The sequence below is a fragment of the Somniosus microcephalus genome, chromosome 6 (genome assembly GCF_052327205.1).
Source record: "Somniosus microcephalus isolate GS21.2 chromosome 6, FLI_Smic_1.0, whole genome shotgun sequence".
NCBI classification, from domain to species: domain Eukaryota; kingdom Metazoa; phylum Chordata; class Chondrichthyes; order Squaliformes; family Somniosidae; genus Somniosus; species Somniosus microcephalus.
The window spans coordinates 173,117,546-173,142,696 of record NC_140992.1 but is presented as its reverse complement, the minus strand read 5'-3'; the positions used below and the strand labels follow the sequence as shown (position 1 = coordinate 173,142,696).

The 25,151-nt window shown below is 47.1% G+C and overlaps 1 protein-coding gene across 1 annotated transcript in view; it reads left to right on the top strand.

Annotated features, from left to right (window-relative positions):
* Nucleotides 1-22,309, top strand: part of LOC147116210 (aspartate aminotransferase, mitochondrial-like) — a 63,196-nt gene extending 40,887 nt beyond the window's left edge. Inside the window, exons 7-10 of the mRNA XM_085990932.1 lie at nucleotides 7,644-7,794; nucleotides 10,857-11,022; nucleotides 16,144-16,294; nucleotides 21,002-22,309. Coding sequence (XP_085847058.1) covers nucleotides 7,644-7,794; nucleotides 10,857-11,022; nucleotides 16,144-16,294; nucleotides 21,002-21,124 — 591 coding nt within the window. The 3' untranslated portion in view covers nucleotides 21,125-22,309. The remainder of the gene's footprint in view (nucleotides 1-7,643; nucleotides 7,795-10,856; nucleotides 11,023-16,143; nucleotides 16,295-21,001) is intronic.
* The last annotated feature ends 2,842 nt before the right edge of the window (nucleotides 22,310-25,151 follow it).

The following is a 25,151-nucleotide window of genomic DNA, read 5'->3' as shown; positions in this document are numbered from 1 at the left end:
TTTCTGGGCCACGTCCAGCGATCGCGCAGTGGCCACTGCCTTTTTTAAGTCCAGGACCTCCTTCTCCAGCAGTCTCTGCCGGATATAATTTGATTTGAGGCCCGTGATGAAGGAATCGCGAACCAATTCGTCAGAGTACACGTTGGCCGTCACGGCCTTGCAGTTACAGTCCCGGACCAAGTCCTTTAGGCCCTGTAAGAAATCGTCCATTGATTCCTCAGGTCGCTGCCTGCGTGTAGCCAGCAGATGTCTGGCGTACACTTCGTTTACTGGCCTCTGGTATTGGGCCTTCAGGATAGTGATGGCCTCCGTGTAAGAGGTGGCGTCCCGGATGAACGAATAAATCCGATGACTAACGCGAGTAGTCAGTAGACTCAGTTTATCTACCTCGCTAGCGGATGAGGCCCTCGCGAAGAGTTCGAAGCATTTGAGCCAGTTTCCAAATTGATTTGATGCTTCAGCAGAATGTGGATCCAAGTCCAGACACTCTGGTTTTAGGAGTCGATCCATCCTAGTATTCTTTAGTGATTAAAATTGATGTGCCTTCAATAACCACAAAGCTAGAAGTTATAGACTTTAACAAGTTGGTTTTTAATCACTAAGATCAGAGCTTACATCTCAACACACCGACTGGCTCACAGGAATGAGTCATACAGATCCTGGGATCTTTATGTAAGAGAAGTCAGGGGCGGAGCCAAGAGCCAAGACCTGGAACCTTCCAGGTTAGTCAGGAAAGAGGAAGTGAAACTATACACCGTGTGGGGGAGGGTAATATACATGAGTGCAAAACGAATACAGGCAAGACAAACAGATTTCATTACATCATGCTTGACTAATCTACTGTAATTTTTTCAGGATGTAACTGGAAGAATAGATAAGGGTGAACCAGTGAATGTGGTGTATTTGGACTTTCAGAAGGTTTTCGATAAGGTCCCGCATAAGAGATTGGCGTGCAAAGTTAAAGCACATGGGATTGGGGCAAGGTACTGACTTGGATAGAGAACTGGTTGGCAGACAGGAAGCAAAGAGTTGGAATAAACGGGTCTTTTTCCGAGTGGCAGGCAGTGACTAGTGGGGTACCGCAGGGATCGGTGCTAGGACCCCAGCTATTCACAATATATATTAATGATCTAGACGAGGGAACTAGATGTAATACCTCCAAGTTTGCAGACGACACAAAGCTGGGTGGGCGTGTGTGCTGTGAGGAGGATGCAGAGAAACTCCAGTATGATTTGGACAGGTTGGGTGATTGGGCAGATGCATGGCAGATGCAGTATAATGTGGATAAATGTGAGGTTATCCACTTTGGTGGCAAAAACAGGAAGACAGATTATTATCTGAACGGCAATAGATTGGGAAACGGGGAAGTGCAACGAGACCTGGGTGTCCTTGTGCACCAGTCGCTGAAGGTAAGCATGCAGGTGCAGCAGGTGGTTAAGAAGGCAAATGGTATGTTGGCCTTCCTAGCGAGAGGATTCGAGTACAGGAGTAAGGATGTCTTGCTGCAGTTGTACAGGGCCTTGGTGAGACCACACCTTGAGTATTGTGTACAGTTTTGGTCGCCTTATCTGAGGAAGGATGTTCTTGCCATGGAGGGAGTGCAGCAAAGATTCAATATCTTCATTGATACATGGGATGGCAGGAATGACGTATGAAGAGAGATTGAGTTGATTAGGCTTATATTCACTAGAGTTTAGAAGAATGAGAGGGGATCTCATTGAAACTTATAAAAGACAGACTAGCTGCAGGAAGGATGTTCCCGATGGCGGGGGAGTCCAGAACCAGGGGGTCACAGTCTAAGGACAAGGGGTAAGCCATTTAGGACTGAGATGAGGAGGAATTTCTTCACCCAGAGAGTGGTGAACCTGTGGAATTCTCCACCACAGAAAGCAGTTGAGGCCAACTTATTAAATATATTCAAGAAGGAGTTAGATATATTTCTTAAGGCTAAAGGGATATGGGGCGAAAGCAGGGACAGGGTACTGAATTTGGATGATCAGCCATGGTATCATTAAATGGCGGAACAGGCTCGAAGGGCCGAATGGCCTACTCCTGCTCCTATCGTCTATGTTTCTATGAGACAGGGTACAGCACATTGTATCCAATGTATAATAGGAGACAGGGTACAGCACATTGTATCCAATGTATAATAGGAGACAGGGTACAGCACATTGGCCTAGAAATTCGGTTGGTAGAGCCGGCGCTGAGCGCCTAAAGAGACCTAGAATTGGGGCGATACCCTATGTTGGGGCGGTCGCTATGAAGATAGCGACAACTCAGATATTGACTATACATTTAACACCTGCGCTAAGTGTTTGCGCGCGCCCGCGAGCGCAAGCAGACCATGACGTCATTTCAGTGTGCAATGCCTTTTAGGAGCACCTGAGCGCATATTGGGTGGCGCCCGGAGCCTTAACGCCTAGCGCTATTAGTGACAGTTCGAGGGAGGGCTAGCAGGCCCTTCTCGGAGTAGGGGGACGCTATTTAAAGGGGACAGCTCTAGTGCAGAAGCTTCAGCCACTTGGCCTGCTCATTGCGATCGTTGCTGGAGAGAGTTGGCGAGCTACTGTGGAGCAGAGTTTTGGGAATTTAGCTTTAGAGTACTTGGGACCTTCAAACCTGTCCGAAGCACTTGCAGCACTACACCTAAAAGCCTTTTGACCAACTGGCATCGGAATGGGAGCTGCTTTGGAGGGCGACGGCCTCATGGCCCAACACTGAAGGGCAGAGAGACGGCGGGAGAGAGGGCCGGGATTGGCCAGAAGGAGGAGGGGCAATGGAGGTCGGCCAATCCGACGGGATGCTGCGAGGGTCTTTAGGCAGCAGGTGTCAAGCCTTGACATGTCGGAGGAGCAGTGTTAGCGAAGGCTCCGAATCTGGAGGGACATTGTTACTGATCTGTGCCACCTGCTTGGTCAGGATCTGCAGCCGCGTGAACGGTGCAGAACCTCTCTGTCCGTGATCGCTAAACTGACTGATGGCCTCAATTTTTATGCCAACGGATCCTTTCAGTCAGCCATTGGGGACATTGCGACTATCGCTCAGGTTGTAGTCCACTGTTGCATCCGGCAAGTTACAGATGCCCTTTATAGGCGAAGGCGTCAATTCATGACCTTCCCTCTGACCCTGCACAAGCAGGCGGAGCGCGCGCAGGGTATCGCTTCTATTGCGGACTTCCCCATGGTGCAGGGGGCGACTGACAGCACACACGTGGCTTTGAGGGCGCCATGCCAGCATCCTTAGGACTTCCGCAACCGCAAGGGGTTCCACTCCCTCAACGTGCAGCTGGTCTGTGACCACCGCCAAATCATCATGGCAGTCACCGCACATTTCCCAGGGTGCAGCCACGATGCCTTTATCCTGCGGTTGACCTCAGTTTGTAACCTTTTTGAGGGGCTGGCTCGAACACGAGGCTGGCTTACTGGGGACAAGGGCTATCCTTTCTGCCCATGGCTGATGACAACACTCCGTGTGGCCGACACCCCAGCAGAAGAGCTGATCAGCGGCCATCAGGCGACCAGGCACAGTAAACAGCACACTATTGGTGTTCTCAAAAAGCATTTCCGATGTCTGGAACATTCGGGGGGATCCCTGCAGTACTCGCCGCAGCAAGTGGGACACATCGTCGTCGTCTGCTGCATGCTCCACAACTTGGCGAATCGATGCACCCACCGATGCACCCAGCCAATTCCACCTGTCCCTCAACGGCCAGCAGAGCAGGAGGATGAGGAGGAGGAGGAGGAGGAGGAGGAGGAAGATGGAAGGGCTCCTGAAAGTGGAAGGGCCATACGTCAGAGGCTCATCAGGACTACTTTCGAGACCCCTGTGGCGGAATGATGAGAGTCTTAACTCCTGCGCACTTTGGATGTTTGACGGCCTCTGAATGCCAGCATCACTGAAAGTAGTCACGTGCACCATGCCACATTGAAACTTCTGTTTATTGTCACAAAAGTCTTTCATTACAGCAAAACAACGTAATGTCAACAGAAACCATAAGTAACAAAATAACTGAACTCTTCAGCAAAGCCGCAAAACTCAACAAATCTTCTGCAAATATAACAACAGGTGAGGGTGTCCTTGAATTTGGACAAAGAAACGTCTCAGCACCTCCCTCTACAACTGGCCCCTTGAGGGAGAACGACTTCTCTTTCGCGCCCGGCCCCTTCCCTCCCTGCTGCTCCTACGTAATTGGACCCCAGTGGCGGGCTCAAGGCTGGGGGACGCCTGCTGACTGTGTGGAAGCGCAGAAGCCCCTGAGGGACGGCCTGGCCGACCTCTGGGCTTGGAGGGTGCGGACGCAGGATGCTTGATGTGACCATGGCTGGAAGCAGTGTGCCCTGCAGGTGGTGGCAGCTGCACTGCAGACGTACCAGCGCTGGCATGTGCAATGGTCTCCTGCCGAGAGAGAACACCTGCACCATGGTCGGACGACACACTGGCTATCTGAGGGGAGCGGCTCGGCTCATCCGCCACAATCGCATGCTCCGCTGATTCCTGGCCTTGTATGGGACTGGAAGGGCCCGGGGTGATCCTAACTGATGCAGAGAGGGTGGCTGCAGTGAGAGATCACGTTGCCTCAATCTGGGTGTGGAGGAGCCCAGCAAGTGACTGCGTGGCAACAGTGAGGACCTGTGTGCCAGGTGCCAGTGCTTCGGAGAAGCCCTGGACAGTTCTTCCCATTGCTTCGGACAAGGCAGGTGCTGACCGCTCCACTGCCTCGGACAAGCCCTGGACAGACCTTTCTAGGGATTGTCCGAAGCCCTGAACAGTCCTTTCCATAGCGGCCTCAAAGCCCTGGACAGTCCTCTCCATTGTTGGGCCGAAGCCCTGGATAGTCCTGTCCATTGTTGCCCCGAAGCCCTGGATAGACCTGTCCATTGTTGCCCCGAAGCCCTGGAGAGTCCTCTCCATTGTTGCCCCGAAGTCCAACATACTCTTAGCCAATGAATCTATTGACTCAGGCATCTTCTCCACTGCAGCCATCAGCTCCGTGTGTCTGAGCCGGGCCTGTTTGCTCATTTCAGCCAGGCGACGCACCTCCTCTGCACTCTGTGCAGCAGTCATCACTACCTGCCTTGCCCTCTGGGGAGACGGTGGCCGAACTTGCCTATCCCCCTTGCGTTGCTGCATGCCGCTTGTTCCGGCAACTGGTTCATCCTCGGAGCCCCCCCCTTCCCCTCCAGGGGACTACTATCCCCAGTCTGTAGATGTGTCCGCTCCCCGGATTCTGCAACGGCTGGCCCGGATTCCTTCTGCTCTTCACCTCCGGTGGCACTGGCACTGGCAGCTTCAGTGCGTTGAGCCCGAATTGGTGCTGATTCATCTGAAAGCAGGGAGGTGGAAGAGTGGCTTTAGCAAAAGGACAGGTTTGTGGAAAGGCATGCCAGATTGCGGCAAGGCTCTGACATGGCTGCACACTGAGGAAGCATGCTGGCGGGGGGACCAAGTGGAAGGCAACAGGTGAAAAAGGTGAGAGTCTTACCCTCGCTGTCGGAAATGGGGTCGGCAGATGCAGTGGTCACAGGACCAGACAGACGTCCTCCAAGAATCTGGTGCACTCTCTCCTCCAGATCCGTGAGAGTGACCACTTGTGGAGGTCCGCCACCGGTTCGACGCTGCTCCTTTCGGATCGTCGCCAGCTTGGACTGCAGGGGAAAGAAGGGGAGGTTCTGTTACATGATGCCTTGAGAGATCATCTCATGCCCCCCATGGTGCAAGAGCCCTTACATGAGGCCTTGAGACATCATCGCATGCCCCCCATGGTGAAAGAGCCCTTACATGAGGCCTTGAGACATCTGTCCATGTGTGTGCCCAGAAAGGGCCATGGGTGCTTGCTGACAGATGGCCATTGGGGCATCATGGCAACAGGGTGCCCGAAGTCAGCTGCAGATGGAGGGAATCAGAAGTTTGCTAAACCATCACTCACCCTAACGATCCGTGTGAGGTCGTTGAATTTCTTCCTGCACTGAACAGGGGTCCTGGTCGCCATGCTGCTGGAGTTGACCCTCACAGCAACCTCCTTCCAAGATCGTCGGTAAGCCTTCTGATTCGGCCTCTTGCCATTGTCCGGATACAGGACATCTCGATGGCGCTCAACTGCAGCCACCAACTGGTCCAGAGCCTCAGTGCTGAAGCGCTCTGCTCTCTGTCTAACCTTCTCCATGCTCAACAAGTTTCTAACGCCAGAGAAGGGCGAGCGCCGAATCTGAGGCCTACAGGGCGTTGGGTGTTGAAGCTCAGGCTGACTGATCCACCCCTTTAAGAGCCGGCCGGCGCCTAGAAGTCTCGTGGTTTCCCATAATTGAGATCACCTGCGCTGCGCCCGTCTGCGTCGATATTGAGTAGCGCCTGAACTTTTGTGCCTTAGGAGCACCGTGCAACGGCTGAATTAACGCCTCAATCCCCTTTGGGGGCGATGCAACCCAATATCTCGCCAGGCAGCGATAAGTTTCGTCTGGCTATAAACTTTGCGCACCGCCAGTTCTAGCGCCTCAAGCGGGGCTATACCCAATTTCTAGGCCATTGTATCTAATATATAACAGGAGACAAGGTACAGCACATTGTATCCATCCAATATATAATAGGAGACAGGGTACAGCACATTGTATCTAATATATAATAGGAGACAGGGTACAGCACATTGTATCCAATATATAATAGGAGACATTGTACAGCACATTGTATCTAATGGGGCAGAAATTCGGGTCTCCACGGGTGAGTACGCGCTGGGTACTCACCCGTGGGCCCGATGGAAGTGCTGGTTTCCTGCATGCGCAGGAAACCGGCACTTCCGTTCCTCTGAAAGCAGGGGTTCAGAGGTCGAACACGTGCACCGGGGAGGCTGCGCGTGCGCATTGAACTTACGTTTTTTTTACAGGTTTTTCCGTGAGGGTAAGTCTGCAGAAGTTAGAAATTTAAAAAGCAAGCGTAAGGCCTGCTTTTTACAAGGTAAGTGGTGAATTAAATAAAATTAAAACATTTTTTCCACAGGTTTGTTATTTTTAAATACTTTAAAGCAAGGTAAGTTTATTTTTAGCCCCGTTCGAGTATAAAATTATTTTTTTCAAAAATTTATATTATTGTTTAAAATAGTTATTTCATGTAATTTTATAGTTTATTTAAAAAATGTGATGTTTTTTAAAAATTTATTTGAAGGTTTAGTGCTATTTTGGGGCCGTAGTATTTATAAGTCTTGACAGCACTTCCTGTCAAGACTTATGAATGGAGCATTCCCTGCTCCGATTGGCTGCCCATGGCCCACGTGATCAGAGGGGACGCATCAAACTAACTGCGCCCCTGGGATACGCAAGCACTGCGTGCCGGCTGCTGGACCAGGCCCCGGATGGGAATTCCACGGGGCCCTACAGCTCAACAGCCGGCACGCCGGGTGAGTGCACATTGGGGGCTTGCACGCGCGGCAAGCCCCCGAACCTAATTTCTGGGCCAACATATAATAGGAGACAGGGTACAGCACATTGTATCCAATATATAATAGGAGACATTGTACAGCACATTGTATCTAATATATAATAGGAGACACGGTACAGTACACTAAATGGACTAACTCATACTTTGTTAAATAAAATGATAGGAGACCAATCAGTATGTGGAACTGAGATTTTAAATTTTTTTTTGGTGTTCAGCAAAGAAATCTTTTCCCATTCTTCGACATGGCGTATCAGGGGTTTGCCAGTGGAGATGCTGATAGAGACGCCTGGGCCGTGCGCTACTTCGTTGAGCAGGGCATTAACCTGGTTCTGTCACAGTCCTACGCTAAGAACATGGGGCTCTATGGTAAGTAAATATCCCTGGATGCCTTTCAGTTAGTTAATGCAGTTTATTTTGGGGTTGAACAGCTCCAAAATGTGAACAGATCCCAAACCACAGTGAGGGCATCACTTTTACAATAATTGTTCAGCTGTCTGGATTTTTTTTCGTAACGTTTTCTCCTCTTAAGAGTCTTACTTTGCCCAACATGCCTGGTGGAGAGGCTGAGTTGGAAACTGGCACCTCAGTCCCTCTGCCAGTACCACTCCAATATCCACACTGGCAGATGTGTGGGAGCAGATGGTGACTATACTGAATCGTTCCCTCCCTGTGTGCCTGGTATTTGATTTACACCTCCCTGCAGTGACATGGTTGAGATCAGGAATAAGAATATAAGAAATAGGAGCAGGAGTAGGCCATACAGCCTTTCGAGCCTGCTCCGCCATTCAATAAGATCATGGCTGAACTTCTACCTCAACTCCATTCACTGTCCCTATCGCCATATCCCTTGATGCCTTTACTTGTCAGAAATCTATTGACTTCTGTTTTGACTATACCCAATGACTGAGCCTCCACAGCCCTCTGTGGTAGAGAATTCCAAAGATTCACCACCCTCTGTGTGAAGAAATTTCTTCTCATCTCAGTCCTGAATGGCCTACCCTTTATCTTGAGGCTGTGGCCCCTGGTTCTAGACTCCCCAGCTAAGGGAAACATTCTCCCAGCATCCACCCTATCAAGCCCTGTAATAATTTTGTATGCTTCAATGAGATCCCCTCTCATTCTTCTGAATTCAAGAGAATACAGGCCTAGTTTACTCAATCTCTCCTCATACGACAGTCCCGCCATCCCAGGAATCAATCTCGTGAACCTTCGTTGCACTCCCTCTATGGCAAGTATATCCTTCCTTAGGTAAGGAGACCAAAATTCTACATAGTACTCCAGGTGTGGTCTCACCAAGGCCCTATATAATTGGAGTAAGACTTCTTTACTCCTGTACTCAAATCCTCTTGTAATGAAGGCCAGCATACCATTTGCCTTCCTAATGGCTTGCTGTACCTGCACATTCACTTTCAGTGACTCATGTACAAGGACACCCAGGTCCCTTTGAGCATCTGCATTCCCCAATCTTTCACCATTTAGGAAATACTCTGCCTTTCTGTTTTTTCTACCAAAGTGGATAACTTCACATTTATCCACATTATATTCCATCTGCCATGTTCTCGCCCACTCACTGAGCCTGTCGAGATCCCCTTGAAGCCTCTTCGCATCCTCTTCGCAACTGACACTGCCACCAACTTTGTATCATCAGCAAATTTGGAAATGTTACATTTAGTCCCCTCATCTAAATCATTGATATAGATTGTGAATAGCTGGGGCCCAAGCACCGATCCTTGTGGTACCCCACTAGTCACAGCCTGCCATCCTGAAAAAGACCTGTTTATCCCTACTCTTTGTTTTCTGTCTGTTAACCAATTCTCAATCCATGCTAGTATATTACCCCCAATTCCATGTGCCCTAATTTTGTTCACCAACCTCTTGTGTGAGACCTTATCGAAGGCCTTCGGAAAATCCAGATACACCATATCTACCGGTTCCCCTTTGTCTACTCCACTAGTTACATCCTCAAAGAACTCCAATAGGTTTGTCAAACAGGATTTCCCTTTCATAAATCCATGTTCACTCTGCCCAATCTTACTATTAGTTTTTAAGTGCCCAGTTATTGCATCCTTTATAATAGATTCCAGCATTTTCCCAACTACTGATGTGAGGCTAACAGGTTCCCCATTTTCTCTCTCCCTCCTTTCTTAGATAGCAGGGTTACATTTGCTATCCTCCAATCTGCAGGAACCGTTCCAGAATCTATAGAATTTTGGAAGATGACAACCAATGCATCCACTATTCCAATGGCCACCTCTTTCAAAACCCTAGGATGTAGGTCATCCGGTCCTTGGGATTTTTTGACTTTTAGTCCCATTAATTTTGCTAGTATTTTTTTACTAATAATTTCTTTAAGTTCCTCATTCTTGTCACACCCTTGGTTTTCTCGTATTTCTGGGAGGTTTTTTGTGTCTTCCTCCGTGAAGACAGAAACAAAGTATTTATTTTCTCTGCCATTTCCTCATTCCCCATTATAAATTCTCCCGTCTCTGACTGTAAAGGACCTACATTTACCTTCGCCAGTCTTTTCCTTTTCACATACCTGTAGAAGCTTTTACAATCCGCTTTTATATTTTTTGCTAGTTTGTGCTCATATTCCATTTTCCCTTTCTTTATCAATTTCTTGGTCCCCCTTTGCTGATTTCTAAAAAGATCCCAATCCTCAGGCTGACTGCTTTTTCTGCCAACTTGATAAGCTTCCTCCTTTGACTTAATACTAGCTTTAATTTCTTTTGTTAGCCATGGTTGGGATCACTTTTCCTTTTGGGTTTTTATGCTCTAGAGGAATATATGTTTGTTGCAAATTATGCATTATTTCCTTGAATGTTAACCATTGTATGTCCACCTTCATATCTTTTAGTGTAGTCTCCCAATCTACCATGGCCAACTTGTCCCTCATACCCTTGTAGTTTCCTCATTGTTGTTGCTCTCCTCCACAAAGTGAATGGTAACACTAGAGTCCAAGGAGGAAAATTTCTCTGAAAACCTTCTGCTGTGGGGGTTTGACTGTTATAATTGGCCTCGGCACCCATGGGCTGGTATGGAAATTTTTTTTTAAATCAGCTAGTTGTTCCTGCTTCTGATCACTATCCGCTGCTGCCAGCTAGAAAGTGTGAACATTAGCTAAAGACAAGCTCATCTGTAACTCCCCCCATTGACAAGTAGCTTGTAGCGTACCTTCAGCAGGCTCATGCGTGAAGGACTGCAACTTGGAGTTGTGCCAGTGCCCGTGGAGCGTGATCCTAGCAAGGAAACGGTCCTTTCAGAAGCGGTGGGTTAAAGCAGAAAACTGGAAAGAAAGCAAACCCGAGGCTGCTCTCGAGCTGAATGCTAAACTGCTAAATAGATTCCGTAAGGTTTAGCTGCTCTGTTACCTTCTGGGAGTTACTGCTCAACTGCAGTGTGTTAACGGGGTTTCTTTAACCTTTCAGGCGAGCGTGTGGGTGGATTCACAGTAGTCTGCAGCGACCCCGATGAGGCGAAGCGTGTGGAATCCCAGCTGAAGATCCTGATCCGCCCCATGTATTCAAACCCACCGGTAAACGGAGCTCGCATCGCTGCCACCATCATGAACACCGCAGAGCTCAGAAAAGAATGGTGAGTGCTGTTCAAAGATCGCAAAGGTCTGCCTGCAGCAGCTGCTTGATACAAAAGGACCCTGACTCACCTGACTTTGTGTTGAAAAATGCTACGGTGGAGCAAAGGCTCAGATGGTCAAAATCCAAGGTATTGAGTAATGTCAGCCATGGCTCAGTGGATAGCAATCTTGCCTCTGAATCAGAAGGTCGTGGGTTCAAGCCCCACTCAACTTGTATTTATATAGCGCCTTTAACGTAGTAAAACGTCCCAAGGCGCTTCACAGGAGTATTAAAAGACAAAATTTGACACCGAGCCACATAAGGAGAAACTAGGGCAGGTGACCAAAAGCTTGGTCAAAGAGGTAGGTTTTAATGAGCGTCTTAAAGGAGGAAAGAGGTTGCGAGGCGGAGAGGTTTAGGCAGGGAATTCCAGAGCTTAGGGCCTAGGCAACAGAAGGCATGGCCACCAAAAGTTGAGCGATTATAATCAGGGATGCTCAAGAGGGCAGAAGTAGAGGAGCGCAGATATCTTGATGGGGGGGGGGTGGTGATTACAGAGATAGGGAGGGGCGAGGCCATGGAGGGATTTGAAAACAAAGATGAGAATTTTTAAATCGAGGCGTTGCTTAACCGGGAGCCAATGTAGGTCAGTGAACACCGGGGTGATGGGCGAACGGGACTTGGTGTAAGTTTGGACACGGGCAGCCGAGTTTTGGATCACCTCAAGTTTATGTAAGATAGAATGTGGGAGGCGAGCCAGGAGTGCATTGGAATAGTCAGGTCTGGAGGTAACAAAAGCATGGATGAGGGTTTCAGCAGCGGATGAGCTGAGGCAAGGGCGGAGATGGGTGATGTTATGGAGGTGGAAATAGGTGGTCTTAGTTATGCTGCGGATATGTGGTCGGAAGCTCATTTCAGGGTCAAATATGACACTGTGGCGGAGGCCACAAGGGACAATAACACAATGTGTACCCAACACAATTCACTTTGTATAGCAATGCTGTGGTATGTACATGCTGGGTTGGGTTATTGGTGCAGGGCCCCTTTAAGAGTGTCGGGCCCTTTAAGAGTGTCGGGTTACATGATGACGTCATAGTCCCTGCTTGTAGCCCTGCACGGGGCTGAGGTTTTGCAGTCCATGTGGAGATGTGATTAAAGCAGGACACGTTTTGTCCTTTACCAAAAGAAAGTCTCAGCCTGTTGATCAACAACACTAAGGCTGCGAACCGTGTGGTTCAGCCTCAGACAGATGTTAGGGAGAGGGATGGAGTCGGTGGCTAGGGAACGGATATTGTGGCAGGGACCGCTCAAGAGACTTGAGCACATAATTTAGGCTGACACTCCAGTGCAGTACTGAGGAAGTGCTGCACTGTTAAAGGTGCCATCTTTCGGATGAGATGTTAAACCGAGGCCCCGTCTACCCTCTCGGGTGGACGTAACCGATCACATTGCACTATTTCAAAGTAGAGCAGAGGAGCTCCCTCCTGGCCAATATTTATCCCTCAACCAATAATACTACAACAGATTATCTGGTCATTATCTCACTGCTGTTGTGGGAGCTTGCTGTGCACAAATTGGCTGCCGCATTTCCTACATTACAACAGTGACTAAACTTTAAAAGTTATTCATTGGCTGTAAAGCACTTTGGGACGTCCTGAGGTCATGAAAGGCGCTATAGAAATGCAAGTCTGTCTGTCTTTAGTAGTTAAGCCATGTGGAGGTGGAAGACCTTGGGTTCAATCACAGCTGTTCTGCATGAGCTGCTTTCAGCTGGGGTGGCTGTATGGGGTGCTATAACGCCTGGGTTGGGAGGAAAGGTCTCTGCTGTGAACCCTCCCTCCAATGGTCAGGCTGCCTGTACTCACCATCTAGGGTCACACCGGGAGAATAACGGTCGGGTGAGGTACCTGAAGGCAAACACTTCCCATAAGTCCGTGCCTGAGTAAGGCATTGGTCAACATCAGGCATTCTTTATCCTTCACAAGGTGTAACCCAGGCTTTTGCACAGTCCTATTTAGTGGCTGAGCTTAGAAATGGCTTGATCTTGGCCCCTGGAGTTTGTGCGCCAGTCTTTCTGAAAAATGTTTACTATATTAAGAATGTTTTAATCTATTTATCTCTGGTATCTCTCCTTGTAAATCTATTGAGATTGTCATGCATTGGATTACTTTACAAATATCTAGCGTATTGGCTTAAATTTGATTTTCTGCTTATACGCTGGGTTACTAGTCCCTTTTTTATGGTGTGTATTTTTTTGCCTTGTTGCCTCTCTTGGTATCTCTGTGCCCCTTGCCAGCCCCAGGCATGTGGGCATCCTGTTGCCAGGTATGACCTGTTGCTGTAATGAAGATAGCTGGTGCAAGGTGTACAGAAGCAGTTAGTGGAGGCTGTTCCATGGTGTGGAAAGTTCTCCCAGTGGACTAAGCACGGAGGCAAGAGGAGATGGCAGGGAACGGGATGCCCTCCTGCAGCCACTTCTGTTTGTTGAATATTATTTGACATTTGGTCAGGCGCACATTGATTTAAAAACTATGAGCCAGTTCCTCAGTGACACTCTGCCATTACGCTGACAGAAGCATCATGTGCCACCAGCCTCTTGTTTAGCTGTGCAATGTGCTGGATTCACTGAATGATCAGACAGCAGGAGCGTGACACCAGGACTCAGCTAATGGTACTGCACTTTGAACCTGACTATCTTCACAGGTTCATTTGCAAATTTGATCAGGCATCAATCATTAATTCTTGTTCAACTCTTGAGTAAACATTTACTGCTTCTTGAAGCTAAAAAGTGAAAGGGGTGGGTAAATCCATTTTAGTGCAGTGACATTACACTGGATATTGCCAATTCTATTTTGTTCAGACTTTTGAAACAGAGTGATTTTATTTTGCTTACTTGGCATTGGCAGTGCTTGCGAGTTTGTTGCAAGCTTCAGGTTGGCCTTGTACATTCCTCTTGGGTTCGGGTCACCCCTGTCTCCCCACAAGCGGGCCTCCACCCCTCGCAATCAGCAGTTCAAACTTTCTCCCCAATCTCCAGATGTACGATAATGCAGCCTGTGTGGGGAATTGTAACAATGAGAAACGCCCTCGTTATATGAACTGGATATCGGGATCTTCGCACTTGTCCTCACATGCATGCTTCTCCAATCTTGTGAAAGAGAGACTGATGAACTCTTTAATGGAATGAGGACAGATACAAATTGTTAAGCTGCTTTATTTCAGTTTCTCCTCATCGTAAAGAAAATAATAAACTGCCCCACGCTGCTCCAGTTAGTGGGCTACATAGCACTTTTCTTTTTCATTCTGATCAGACTCTAGCTGAAATCTGATTGGATCTATTCTTAATTTCCAGGCTAGTCCCTGGCTTGCTTCTCTGAGCAACTCCCAACTGGCCTCCCTTGTTCTTTTTGTGACCTCCAGGTGAACAAAAAGTTGACTGCTCTGTTCCCTGTCCAGTGGTTGGTCACTAGAGTTACCAATTAAACTGGCTGCAACCCCCTCCCCCTTCCCAGATTTGGGATCCTTTAAAGTTGGTTCCTTCAGAATTCAAAAGGATAAAACAATCCAGATCTCACTGTACAAATATTTCTTGGGAAGTTTTGCTGATTCTTCGTAGCTCCGGAGTCCTGGCATCAGAGGCAACCCAGAGCCATGGGTCCAGCTCCCAGCAACGCACTGATGAAGAAAAACAACAATATCGGTGCTTGGAGGCCATGGGTTTCTGCTTGAACACGACTAGAGAAGCTGGGGTTGTTCTTCTTGGAGCAGAGAAGGTTATGAGGAGATTTAAGAGAGGTATTCAAAATGACCAGTTTTGATAGAATAAATAGGGAGAAACGGTTTCCAGGACAGGAGGGTCGGTAACCAGAGGACACAGATTTAAGGTAATTGGCAAAAGAACCAGAGGCGAGATGAGGTGAACTTTTTTTTTACGCAGCGAGTTGTTATGATCGGGAATGCACTGCCAGAATGGGCGGTGGAGGCAGATTCAACAGTAACTTTCAAAAGAGAATTGGATAAATACTTGAAGGGGAGAAAAATGCAGGGCTATGGGCAAAGGGCAGGGGAGTGGGACTAATTGGACAGCTCTTTCAAAGAGCTGGCACAGGCACGATGGGCTGAGTGGCCTCCTGTGCTGTATCATTCTATGATTCTCTACCAGAGCCCTGTTGACAACAAAAAAAGGCCTGGAGCATGTTCTCTGTCCCCAACTTGACCTCTTTAAAGATCATAAATGTAAATCCACTGGGGCATTTTCAGAAGCCTACACACTAAGCTTTAGAGTCATTGTCCGGCCACCATATGCTGTATATTTCTCCATAGTTGGCAGTTGGTGCTGATTTAGTAGAGGAATATATAATAGCTGTGAGTATGTGCTCTTAGATGTTGTCTGCATACCTTTCGAGTGCGGCTTGCTGTGGCACAAACTGCCAGCAAACGGTGCTTCACTTATCCAAGGATTTGTTTCATTACCTTGTATTTTGCTCCTAGTCAGCTGTACAGAGTCAATCCCCTCTACAGCCACAGTAAGTCATTGCTGTGATGCAACACCACCCCTTACTGTGTACTGATACACCAGGAATTAATTGATATTACTCCCTCACTTGCTAATGATGCTGTTAAGCTGACATTTTGAAATCGGACTACATATAGCAAATGGTAGCAGTGGCTAAGATTGGAGTAAAGCATAGATGGCTCTGTCTTATGGACAGGTTGATGCAATAAGTTGGATACATGCCTTCAGTCCAAAACCATCTAAAAACTGATGGAATCAAAGTCCCTGCCTGCTGGACATAAAGGGCACCACATAAAATGAGTTTGGGCAGTCGAGCCCAGTTCCTGGTGGTCATGGGCCCACAGCACAGAACTGTCCCTAACTTGGCACTCCAATGAGTCTGGGGCTAAGGCACAGTGTTGAGGCAGAGTTGAGGAAGCCTCACATCAAACCCATGCTTTACTAACTTGGGAGTGCTTGATTCTGACACTGGTGATTGAAATGGAAAGCGTTTCGTTCTCCAGCACCAACATCTCTTACCTTGATGAGCTCATTTAAAAAAAAAATGAAGTGCCTTTGTCTCTTCTGGAGCAGAAGGAAGCCCGTTGTAGAGAATTATCCTTTCTTTGTTTTGCCCCTGACCAGGCTAGAGGAGGTGAAGGGAATGGCAAACCGCATCATCAGTATGAGAGAGCAGCTGGTGTCAAACCTGAAGAAGGAAGGCTCAATCCATAACTGGCAGCACATCATCGACCAGATTGGAATGTTTTGTTACACAGGACTCAAACCAGAACAGGTAATTCTAAGACAGCTCTTCAATCGGAGGAGTAATCTTTAACGATATCAATAGATCTTATGTGGCATTGATTGCAGGTCGCACGGGGTGGGGGGTTGGTGGAGAGGGAGGAGCGTTCAAACAGGGAACACAGCATAGGCCCATTCCACGGACCACACAGGTGGGCAGAGTACCATGGAACTGGGGAGCAAAGTAGACGGACAAGGGAGCTGGAGGTCCAAGTTGAATCGAGATGGAATGGCAACAGTTTCCTGTCACCTGGGGATTGAGACAGGTAGAAGTGTTAATGGAGCTGAGGCTGGGGAGTGGAGACATTCCTGGGACTGAGGTCAGAAGTAGAAGCATGGGATTGAGGCTGAGGCAAAGCCCAGGGAGAGTACCAGTACTGTGTAACATTTTGCATGTGTGCACTATTATTCATTTATGTATTATGGCCAGGTATTCCCCCCATCTCTTGCCCTAACTTCTCATCCCCCAGAGGAACAGCAGGAGATGGGGAGGTCAGGTTTATATTTTGTATACAGTCAATGGAAAATCCATATTTCTTTTGTTCTTGGGATGTGAGCAACATTGGCAAGACCACATTTATTGCCCTGAGTTATTACTTTACAACTAAGTGGCTTGGCCACTTCAGTGGGCCTGGAGTCAGGTGTAGACCAGACTGGGCAGAGGTGGCACGCTTGTTTTCCTTGAAGGGCAGCAATGAATCAGTTGAGTTTTCACAACAATCCAGTAGATTTCAGTAATTTTGCCTGGTGCCAACTCACAAATTATTAGCTTTCTTGAATTTAGATTTCGCAACTTGCTGTGGTGGGTTTTGAACTCTGTGCATCAGTCCCGTACCCTAACCACTACAATACTGTACCCCTTAAAAATCTTGCATGTGGCTCACATTTCCTGTCCGCAGATCTCACTTCCTGTGTCACGATTTTGAGTCACCTTTTGTGTCAAAATTTCACATTGTAAATACATATGTAAATATTTACAATAAAAATCCATATTAGACATTTATAGTGACAAAACACTGTAAATATTTCAGATTGTTGAACCAATCAAATCACTGAGAATGCTAGATACTTGTACCTCTGCATCTGGACAGAGGTTACAACCACATCTGTACGTTCTGAACATGGGCAGTCCACATTCTGTGTGTGTGCAGTTTGCAGAATTTCTCAATGCAATCTGTGCAGCAGCTGGACTTGATGTGCCCTGGATCCTGTGGTGAACTGAAACATAGAAACATAGAAGATAGGAGCAGGAGTAGGCCATTCGGCCCTTCAAGCCTGCTCCGCCATTCAATGAGATCATGGCTGATCATCCAAATTCAGTACCCTGTCCCTGCCTTCTCCCCATATCCCTTGATCCCTTTAGTCTTAAGAAATATATCCATCTCTTTTTTGAATATATTTAATGAACTGGCCTCCACCGCCCTCGGTGGCAGAGAATTCCACAGGTTCACCACTCTCTGGGTGAAGAAATTCCTCCTCATTTCAGTCCTAAATGGCTTACCCCTTATCCTTAGACTATGACCCCTGGTTCTGGACTCCCCGGCCATCATAAACATCCTTCCTGCATCTAGTCTGTCCAGGCCTGACAGAATTTTATAGGTTTCGATGAGATCCCCTCTCAATCTTCTAAACTCCAGCGAGTATAAGCCCAATCGACACAATCTCTCCTCATACGTCATTCCTGCCATCCCAGGTATCAGCCTGGTGAATCTTCGCTGCACTCCTTCCATGGCAAGAACGTCCTTCCTCAGGTAAGGCGACCAAAACTGCACACAATACTCAAGGTGCGGTCTCACCAAGGCCCTGTACAACTGTAGCAAGACATCCTTGTTCCTGTACTCGAACCCTCTCGCTACGAAGGCCAACATACCATTTGCCTTCTTCACCGCCTGCTGCACCTGCATGCTTACCTTCAGCGACTGGTGCACAAGAACACCCAGGTCTCTCTGCACTTCCACTTCTCCCAATCTATTGCCATTCAAATAATAATCTGCCTTCCTGTTTTTGCCACCAAAGTGGATAACCTCACATTTATCCACATTATAGTGCATTTGCCATGTTTCTGCCCAATCACCCAATCTGCCCAAATCGTACTGGAGTTTCACGACATCCTCCTCACAGCATACCCTCCCACCCAGCTTTGTGTCGTCTGCAAATTTGGAGATATTACATCCAATTCCCTCGTCCAGATCATTAATATATATAGTGAACAGCTGGGGTCCTAGGACCGATCCTTGTGGTACCCCACTAGTCACTGCCTGCCACTCGGAAAACGACCCGTTTATTCCAACTCTTTGCCTTCTGTCCGCCAACCAGTTCTCTATCCAAGTCAATACCTTGCCCCCAATCCCATGTGCCTTAATTTTGCACGCTAATCTCTTATGTGGGACCTTATCGAAAGCCTTCTGAAAGTCCAAATACACCACATCCACTGGTTCTCCCTTATCTATTTTACCAGTTACATCCTCAAAAAATTCCAGTAGATTAGTCAAGCACGATTTACCTTTTGTAAATCCATGTTGACTTTGTCCGATCCTGTCACTGCTTACCAAGTGCTCTGCTATTACATCTTTTATAATAGATTCTAGCATTTTCCCCACTACCGATGTCCGGCTTACCGGTCTATAATTCCCCGCTTTTTCTCTACCACCTTTTTTGATAGTGGGCAACATTAGCTACCCTCCAATCCATGGGTACTGTTCCAGAGTCTATCGAGTTCTGGAAGATGACCAGCAATGCATCTACTATTTCTAGGGCCACTTCCTTAAGTACCCTGGGATGTAGATTATCAGGCCCTGGGGATTTATCGGCCTTCAGTCCCATCAATTTTCCTAACACCATTTCCCTACAAATACTGATTTCTTTCAGTTCCACCCTTTCATCAGACCCTATGTTCCCCGACATCTCTGGGAGGTTATTTGTGTCCTCCATTGTGAAGACAGAACCAAAGTATGTATTTAGTTGGTCTGCCATTTCTTTGTTTCCCATTATAAATTCCCCTGATTCTGACTGCAAGGAACCTACGCTTGACTTCACCAATCTTTTTCTCTTCACATATCTATAAAAGCTTTTACAGTCAGTTTTTATGTTCCCTGCAAGCTTACTCTCATATTCTATTTTCCCTTTCTTAATTAATCCCTTTGTCCTCCTTTGTTGAATCCTAAACTGCTCCCAATCCTCAGGATTATTGCTTTTTCTGGACAATTTATATGTCGTCTCCTTGGATGTTATGCTATCCCTAATTTCCCTTGTTAGCCACGGTTGAGTCACCTTTTTTGTTTTATTTTTATGCCAAACTGGGATGAACAAATTCTGCAGCTCATCCATTCGGTCTTTGAATGTTTGCCATTGCCTATCCACCGTCAACCCTTTGAGTGCCATTCCCCAATCAATCCTACCCAACTCGCTACTCAGACCATCGTAGTTTCCTTTATTTAAATTGAGGACCCCAGTCTCTGAGTCAACTACTTCATTCTCCATCTTAATGAGAGTTTCTTTACTTTTTTCAAAAGACTTTCAAACAGAACAGGGATTGAATTTTCAAAGCTTTATTTAAAAATAGAAGCATTTCTATAAACTTGTTAACAATTGCTATGAATTCCATACAAACAGCACCTGTGATTTGGTGGTGGGGGTGGGGAATGCCTGAAGGTGCAAAGGGGGGTGTAGACTGGCCGGGGACAGAGGCTGAAGGGTGGGAACACAGTAGGAGGGTGCTGCCTAATCGGAAAGGGGCTGAGGGCAGTTTGGCTCATTCTCCTGAGCTCTCCTCCCCCACAAGGCTGCCAGACCCAGCCCCCTCCTCAATGCTCTGAAACTCCATCCCTAGTCCTGCTGGACCACAGGCCCCTCTCCTCTTGACGCCTCTCCACCCCCTTCCCCACTTCCAGAATCCATGCCCCTTCTTAATGCTCACAAACCCCTAGACCACATTACTGCTCCTCTCTGATCCCAGGACCAGTTGCAAACTCGAGGAACTCCCTCCTTAATTCTCCCAGATCGCAGGAGCACTTTTCCAGTGTTTGCAGAATTTATCCCAAGCTCAGTTCTTGAATTTAGAATGTTGAGGGGTGATCTAATTAATGAATTTAAAATGATAAAAGGATTGGCTAGGGTAGCTACAGAGAAACTATGTCCTCTGGTGGGAGAATCCAGAAAAATCTTAAAATTAGAGCTAGATCATTTTGGGGGTGAAATCAGGAAGCACTTTATCCACACAAAGGGTAGTGGAAACAAGGAACGTGCTCCCCAAAAGGTTATGGTCAGTTGAAATTTTCAAGACTGAGATCGATAGATATTTGTTGGGTAAAGGTATCAAGGGATATGGAAGCAAGGTGGGTAAATGGAGTTGAGATACAGATCAGCCATGATCTAACTGAGGGATGGAACAGGTTCGAGGGGCTGAATGGTCGACTCCTATTCCTATGTTCCTGTGGTCCTATTTGCTGCGTTTCCAGAGATTGGGTCAGGGTGCTGTGTTTGCAGAGTGCTCTCTATTTAGTTGCAAGAAGGCATGAGGGGAGTTTGACTCTCACTATGGGCAAACCCAAATCGTACGTCCGTGGTATGTAGCATTTAACTGTTTGCCACCAGGACTGAATTCATTTTGTAGAAATGTACTTATAATTCTGTGTTTATTTTCCACTACTCCGTGACATGGGTCAATGGAACTCAGTTGTCTCTCGTATCTTACCTGCAGGTGGAGCGTCTGACGAAGGAATTCTCCATTTACATGACTAAGGATGGCCGAATCTCTGTCGCCGGAGTCACCTCTGCCAATGTGGGGTACCTTGCACATGGCATCCACAAGGTCTCCAAATAAACAGCCTGAGAAAGGGGGAAGACTGGGGGGAGAGAAACTCGGCTTTCAACCACAGCCAGAAACTGGAGTATTTGTACAGAGGGTGGCAGTGAGATACTGTAGCCTGTTACTATGTGGTGGATGTTAATTGTAGAACTGTCCAGTCTGAGGATGGGGGAAAAACCTTCCAACGTTTGGGGTTTTAAGTTATTGGAGCACATCAGGCTGGCCCACTGGGGTATTGACTCTCTCAGTAACTGCAGCTCAAAATTCCCTCTGCAACCTATAAAATGAGATTTTTCATACTGTGTCTAAAGTCTACTTTGTAAATTAACTGGCTGACTAAAGTATCGGCTTCTTGCGCTTTCTTGAAGGCATGGGTTTGTACAGCTGAAATGGTTAAAAGGTTGCCCGTGCTACTTTTCTACACCGAGCCCCTGCACTCTGGGGAATTTCCAGACTACTATCCCTGTTTTTATCCATCATATTTTAAAACCCCCAGAGAGAATCAGTCAACTGTTTGTTGAATATGACCTGCACTAATTCTGTCGTTATACCCGCATTCTGCGCGTTGCTAGAAGCTGCATAGACTGCGCCTTACAAGTTTAGATGCTGACAGCAGTGAGTACTGCCTTCCTGCAGCTTACTTCACTCCGGTGTGCTTTATTGGTGGAAAGTCCAGATGCTGTAAGCAGTGAGTCCCATGCTAAGTAGATGCAAAGGTCGCATGCTTTAAGTCCAGTATACTCCTGAGGCTGGACGCTTGGCTTTGCATTTGTTCTTAAATTGATCTCTGTCTACGGGAAATGATTGAACATTTCTCCTTCTGACCAGTCATTACGACTGGCCTGGAAATCCTTGTGATCATACTGTGTGGGTTGTCGTCTGGAATTGCCCCTCACCAACAGACTCGTATCATGGTAGAACAGGTTACTTCAGTCATCCATTGATTGTATTTTAGGGGGTGGGGGATTACAATTGGCTTAAGTGTTGTGTTCACCATTGCACTTTTTTTAACGTTTGACCCCAGGTTTGCCAAGAGGCAGCACAGTCAGGGACAGTACTAGAAGTTTAAAGAGCTGTTCCAGCTAGATGTTACGAGGCTGTGGTGGCAAGCTTAGGTTTGCTGCTGGTTGATAAATTATTATCTAGGGTCTTACAAACCTGTAATCAACAGTTCAATAAAATGGCTACTTAAATTCACAATTGTACTTCCATGCGTTTCTTGCGTTCTGTATAATCCATTTTACTTGTGACTACTTCCTGCTGCTAATGATTAAATATTGTGTGCAACGATGGAGGTAGAAGTCAGGACATTACACACTCTTTAAAGCATTCTCTTTCACCGCATCCTACAAAACTGAAAAGGAGGAATCAATACTGAGTTGAGGACAGGCCCCATTCAATCTAAAGTATACAAGGAAAAATGACTTTCAGTCAGACTCTCCATTCCACATTGAGCCATTTCTCCCAGCCCGTAGAGGTCAGTGGGATCTATTAGATTGAGCAGTCAGTTCAGGTAGCTGGAAATTGAATTGCAACATCATTTAAGTGCTCAACTATCATGTATGTATCTGGACAGTAAGAGTCAGAAGGTTATTCTACCAGAGTCTAGTTATGTCCACCTGATGTTAATGCATGCACACTTTATAGCAAAGGTCACGTACAGTACTGCGTACAGTTTTGGTTTCCATATTTAAGAAAAGATATACTTGCTCTCGAGGCAGTTCAGAGAAGGTTCACTCGGTTGATTCCGGAGATGAGGGGGTTGACTTATGAGGAAAGGTTGAGTAGGTTGGGCCTCTACTCATTGGAATTCAGAAGAATGAGAGGCGATCTTATCGAAACATAAGATTGTGAAGGGGCTTGATCGGGTGGATGTGGGGAGGATGTTTCCACTGATGGGTGAGACTAGAACTAGGGGGCATAATCTTAGAATAAGGGGCTGCCATTTCAAAACTGAGATGAGAAACTTCTTCACTCAGAGGGTAGTAAATCTATGGAATTTGCTACCTCAGAGAGCTGTGGAAGCTGAGACATTAAATAAATTTAAAACGGAGATAGACAGTTTCCTAGCTGATAAGGGAATTAGGGGTTACGGGGAGCGGGCAGGGAAGTGGACATGAGTCTAGGTTTGGATCAGCCATGATCCTATTGAATGGCGGAGCAGGCCCGAGGGGCGGTATGGCCTACTCCTGCTCCTACTTATGTTCTTATGTCAGGGGTCAGCCATAGCTCAGTCTCGCCTCTGAGTCAGAAGGTTGTGGTTTCAAATCCCATTCCAGAGAAGTACATAATCCAGTCTGACACTCCAGTGCTGTCAGAGGTGTGCTGTCTTTCGGATGAGATGTTAAACTGAGGCCCCGTCTGCCCTCCCCTATTTGAAGAGCAGGGAAGTTCGCCCTAGTGTCCTGGCCAAATTTATCCCTCAACCAACATCACTACAACAGATTATCTGGTCATTATCACATTGCTGGTTGTGGGACCTTGCTGTGTGCAATTTGGCTGCCACGTTACCTACATTGCCTATGTTGATTCCTATATCAACAGTGACTACACTTCAAAGTGGTCGTAAAGCGCTCTGGGACTTCCTGAGGACATGAAAGGTGCTATGTAAATACAAGTCATTTAATTAGCAATTGGAGTGATACTGCCTTTTTTTGTGTGTGCCAGTCCAGCTGAGATCAGCTGACTTGGCACAGAGCATCCTGGCCTGTATAATTTGGTACCACACTGGTGCAGTTACCCACCAAGCCATTATGGATGCCTTTGACCCAACCCCTCTTAAAAGTTTGGTGTCTGAGTGAAACCATAAGGTATGTGATCTTTTCCTGCAGGGTGTTATGTTTGTACACTAGATATTTCCCTTGGGTTCAGCACAGACCACTCCCATAAGTGAGCCTCTTCTATATTTCAGAATTTGCTTTTACCTGCCTAATATCGAGGTAAAGTGAGTCCAGGGTTCACAGAGAATCTCTCGCTGTAATCTAGTTTACAAGATGTACAACCTGCCCTTATTGATTTCCCTGGCTTTGGGAGGAGGAAGAAAACACCATCAGACTGAGGCTTAGACTATGACCTACTAGTCAGATTTATTCAACATTAAATAGAAATGAATAGTGCTAAATACAAACAATGAACTAGTTTTTTTCAGTAGTAACATTTTTAGTTTGGACCAGGCATCTGTGATGCGATGTATTTGATTGAAGCCTCGTCTAGTCCTTTGTTAATCTCATCCAAAATAGCAAAAAGGAAAGTGAAAAACAAGGTGTTACAAATTTCAATAACACCATAAAAGTATAATGTTCACAGGAGGGTTAGAGAACAAAATTTGACACTGAGCCAAATAAGGAGAATTTAGGGCAGATGATCAAAAGCTTGGTCAAAGAGGTAGGTTTTAAGGAGCCTCTTGAAGGAGGAAAGAGAGACAGAGAGGTTTAGGTAGGGAATTCCAGAGCTTAGGGCCTAGGCAGCTGAATGCATGGCCGCCAATGGTTGAGCGATTAAAATCAGGGAAGCTCAAGAGGCCAGAATTGGAGGAGCGCAGATATCTCGGCGGTGGGGGGGGGGGGGGTGCGGTTGTGGGGCTGGAGGAGATTACAGAGGTAGGAAGGGGCGAGGCCATGGAAAGATTTGAAAACAAGGATGAAAATTTTAAAATCGAGGCACTGCTTAATCGGGAGCCAATGTAGGTCAGCGAGCACAGGCGTGATGGGTAAACGGGACTTGGTGCGAGTTAGGACATGGGCAGCAAAGTTTTGGATGACCTCAAGTTTACGATGGGTAGAATGTGGGAGGCCAGCAAGGAGTGCATTGGAATAGTTAAGTCTAGAGGTAACAACGGCATGGATGAGGGTTTCAGCAGCAGATTTGCTGAGGCAGGGGCGGAGACGGGCGATGTTACGGAGGTGGAAATAGGTGGTCTTGGTTATGGCGTGGATATGTGGTCGGAAGCTCATTTCAGGGTGAAATATAACACCAAGGTTGCGAACAGTGTGGCTCAGCCTCAGACAGATGCTAGGGAGAGGGATGGCGTCTGTAGCTAGGG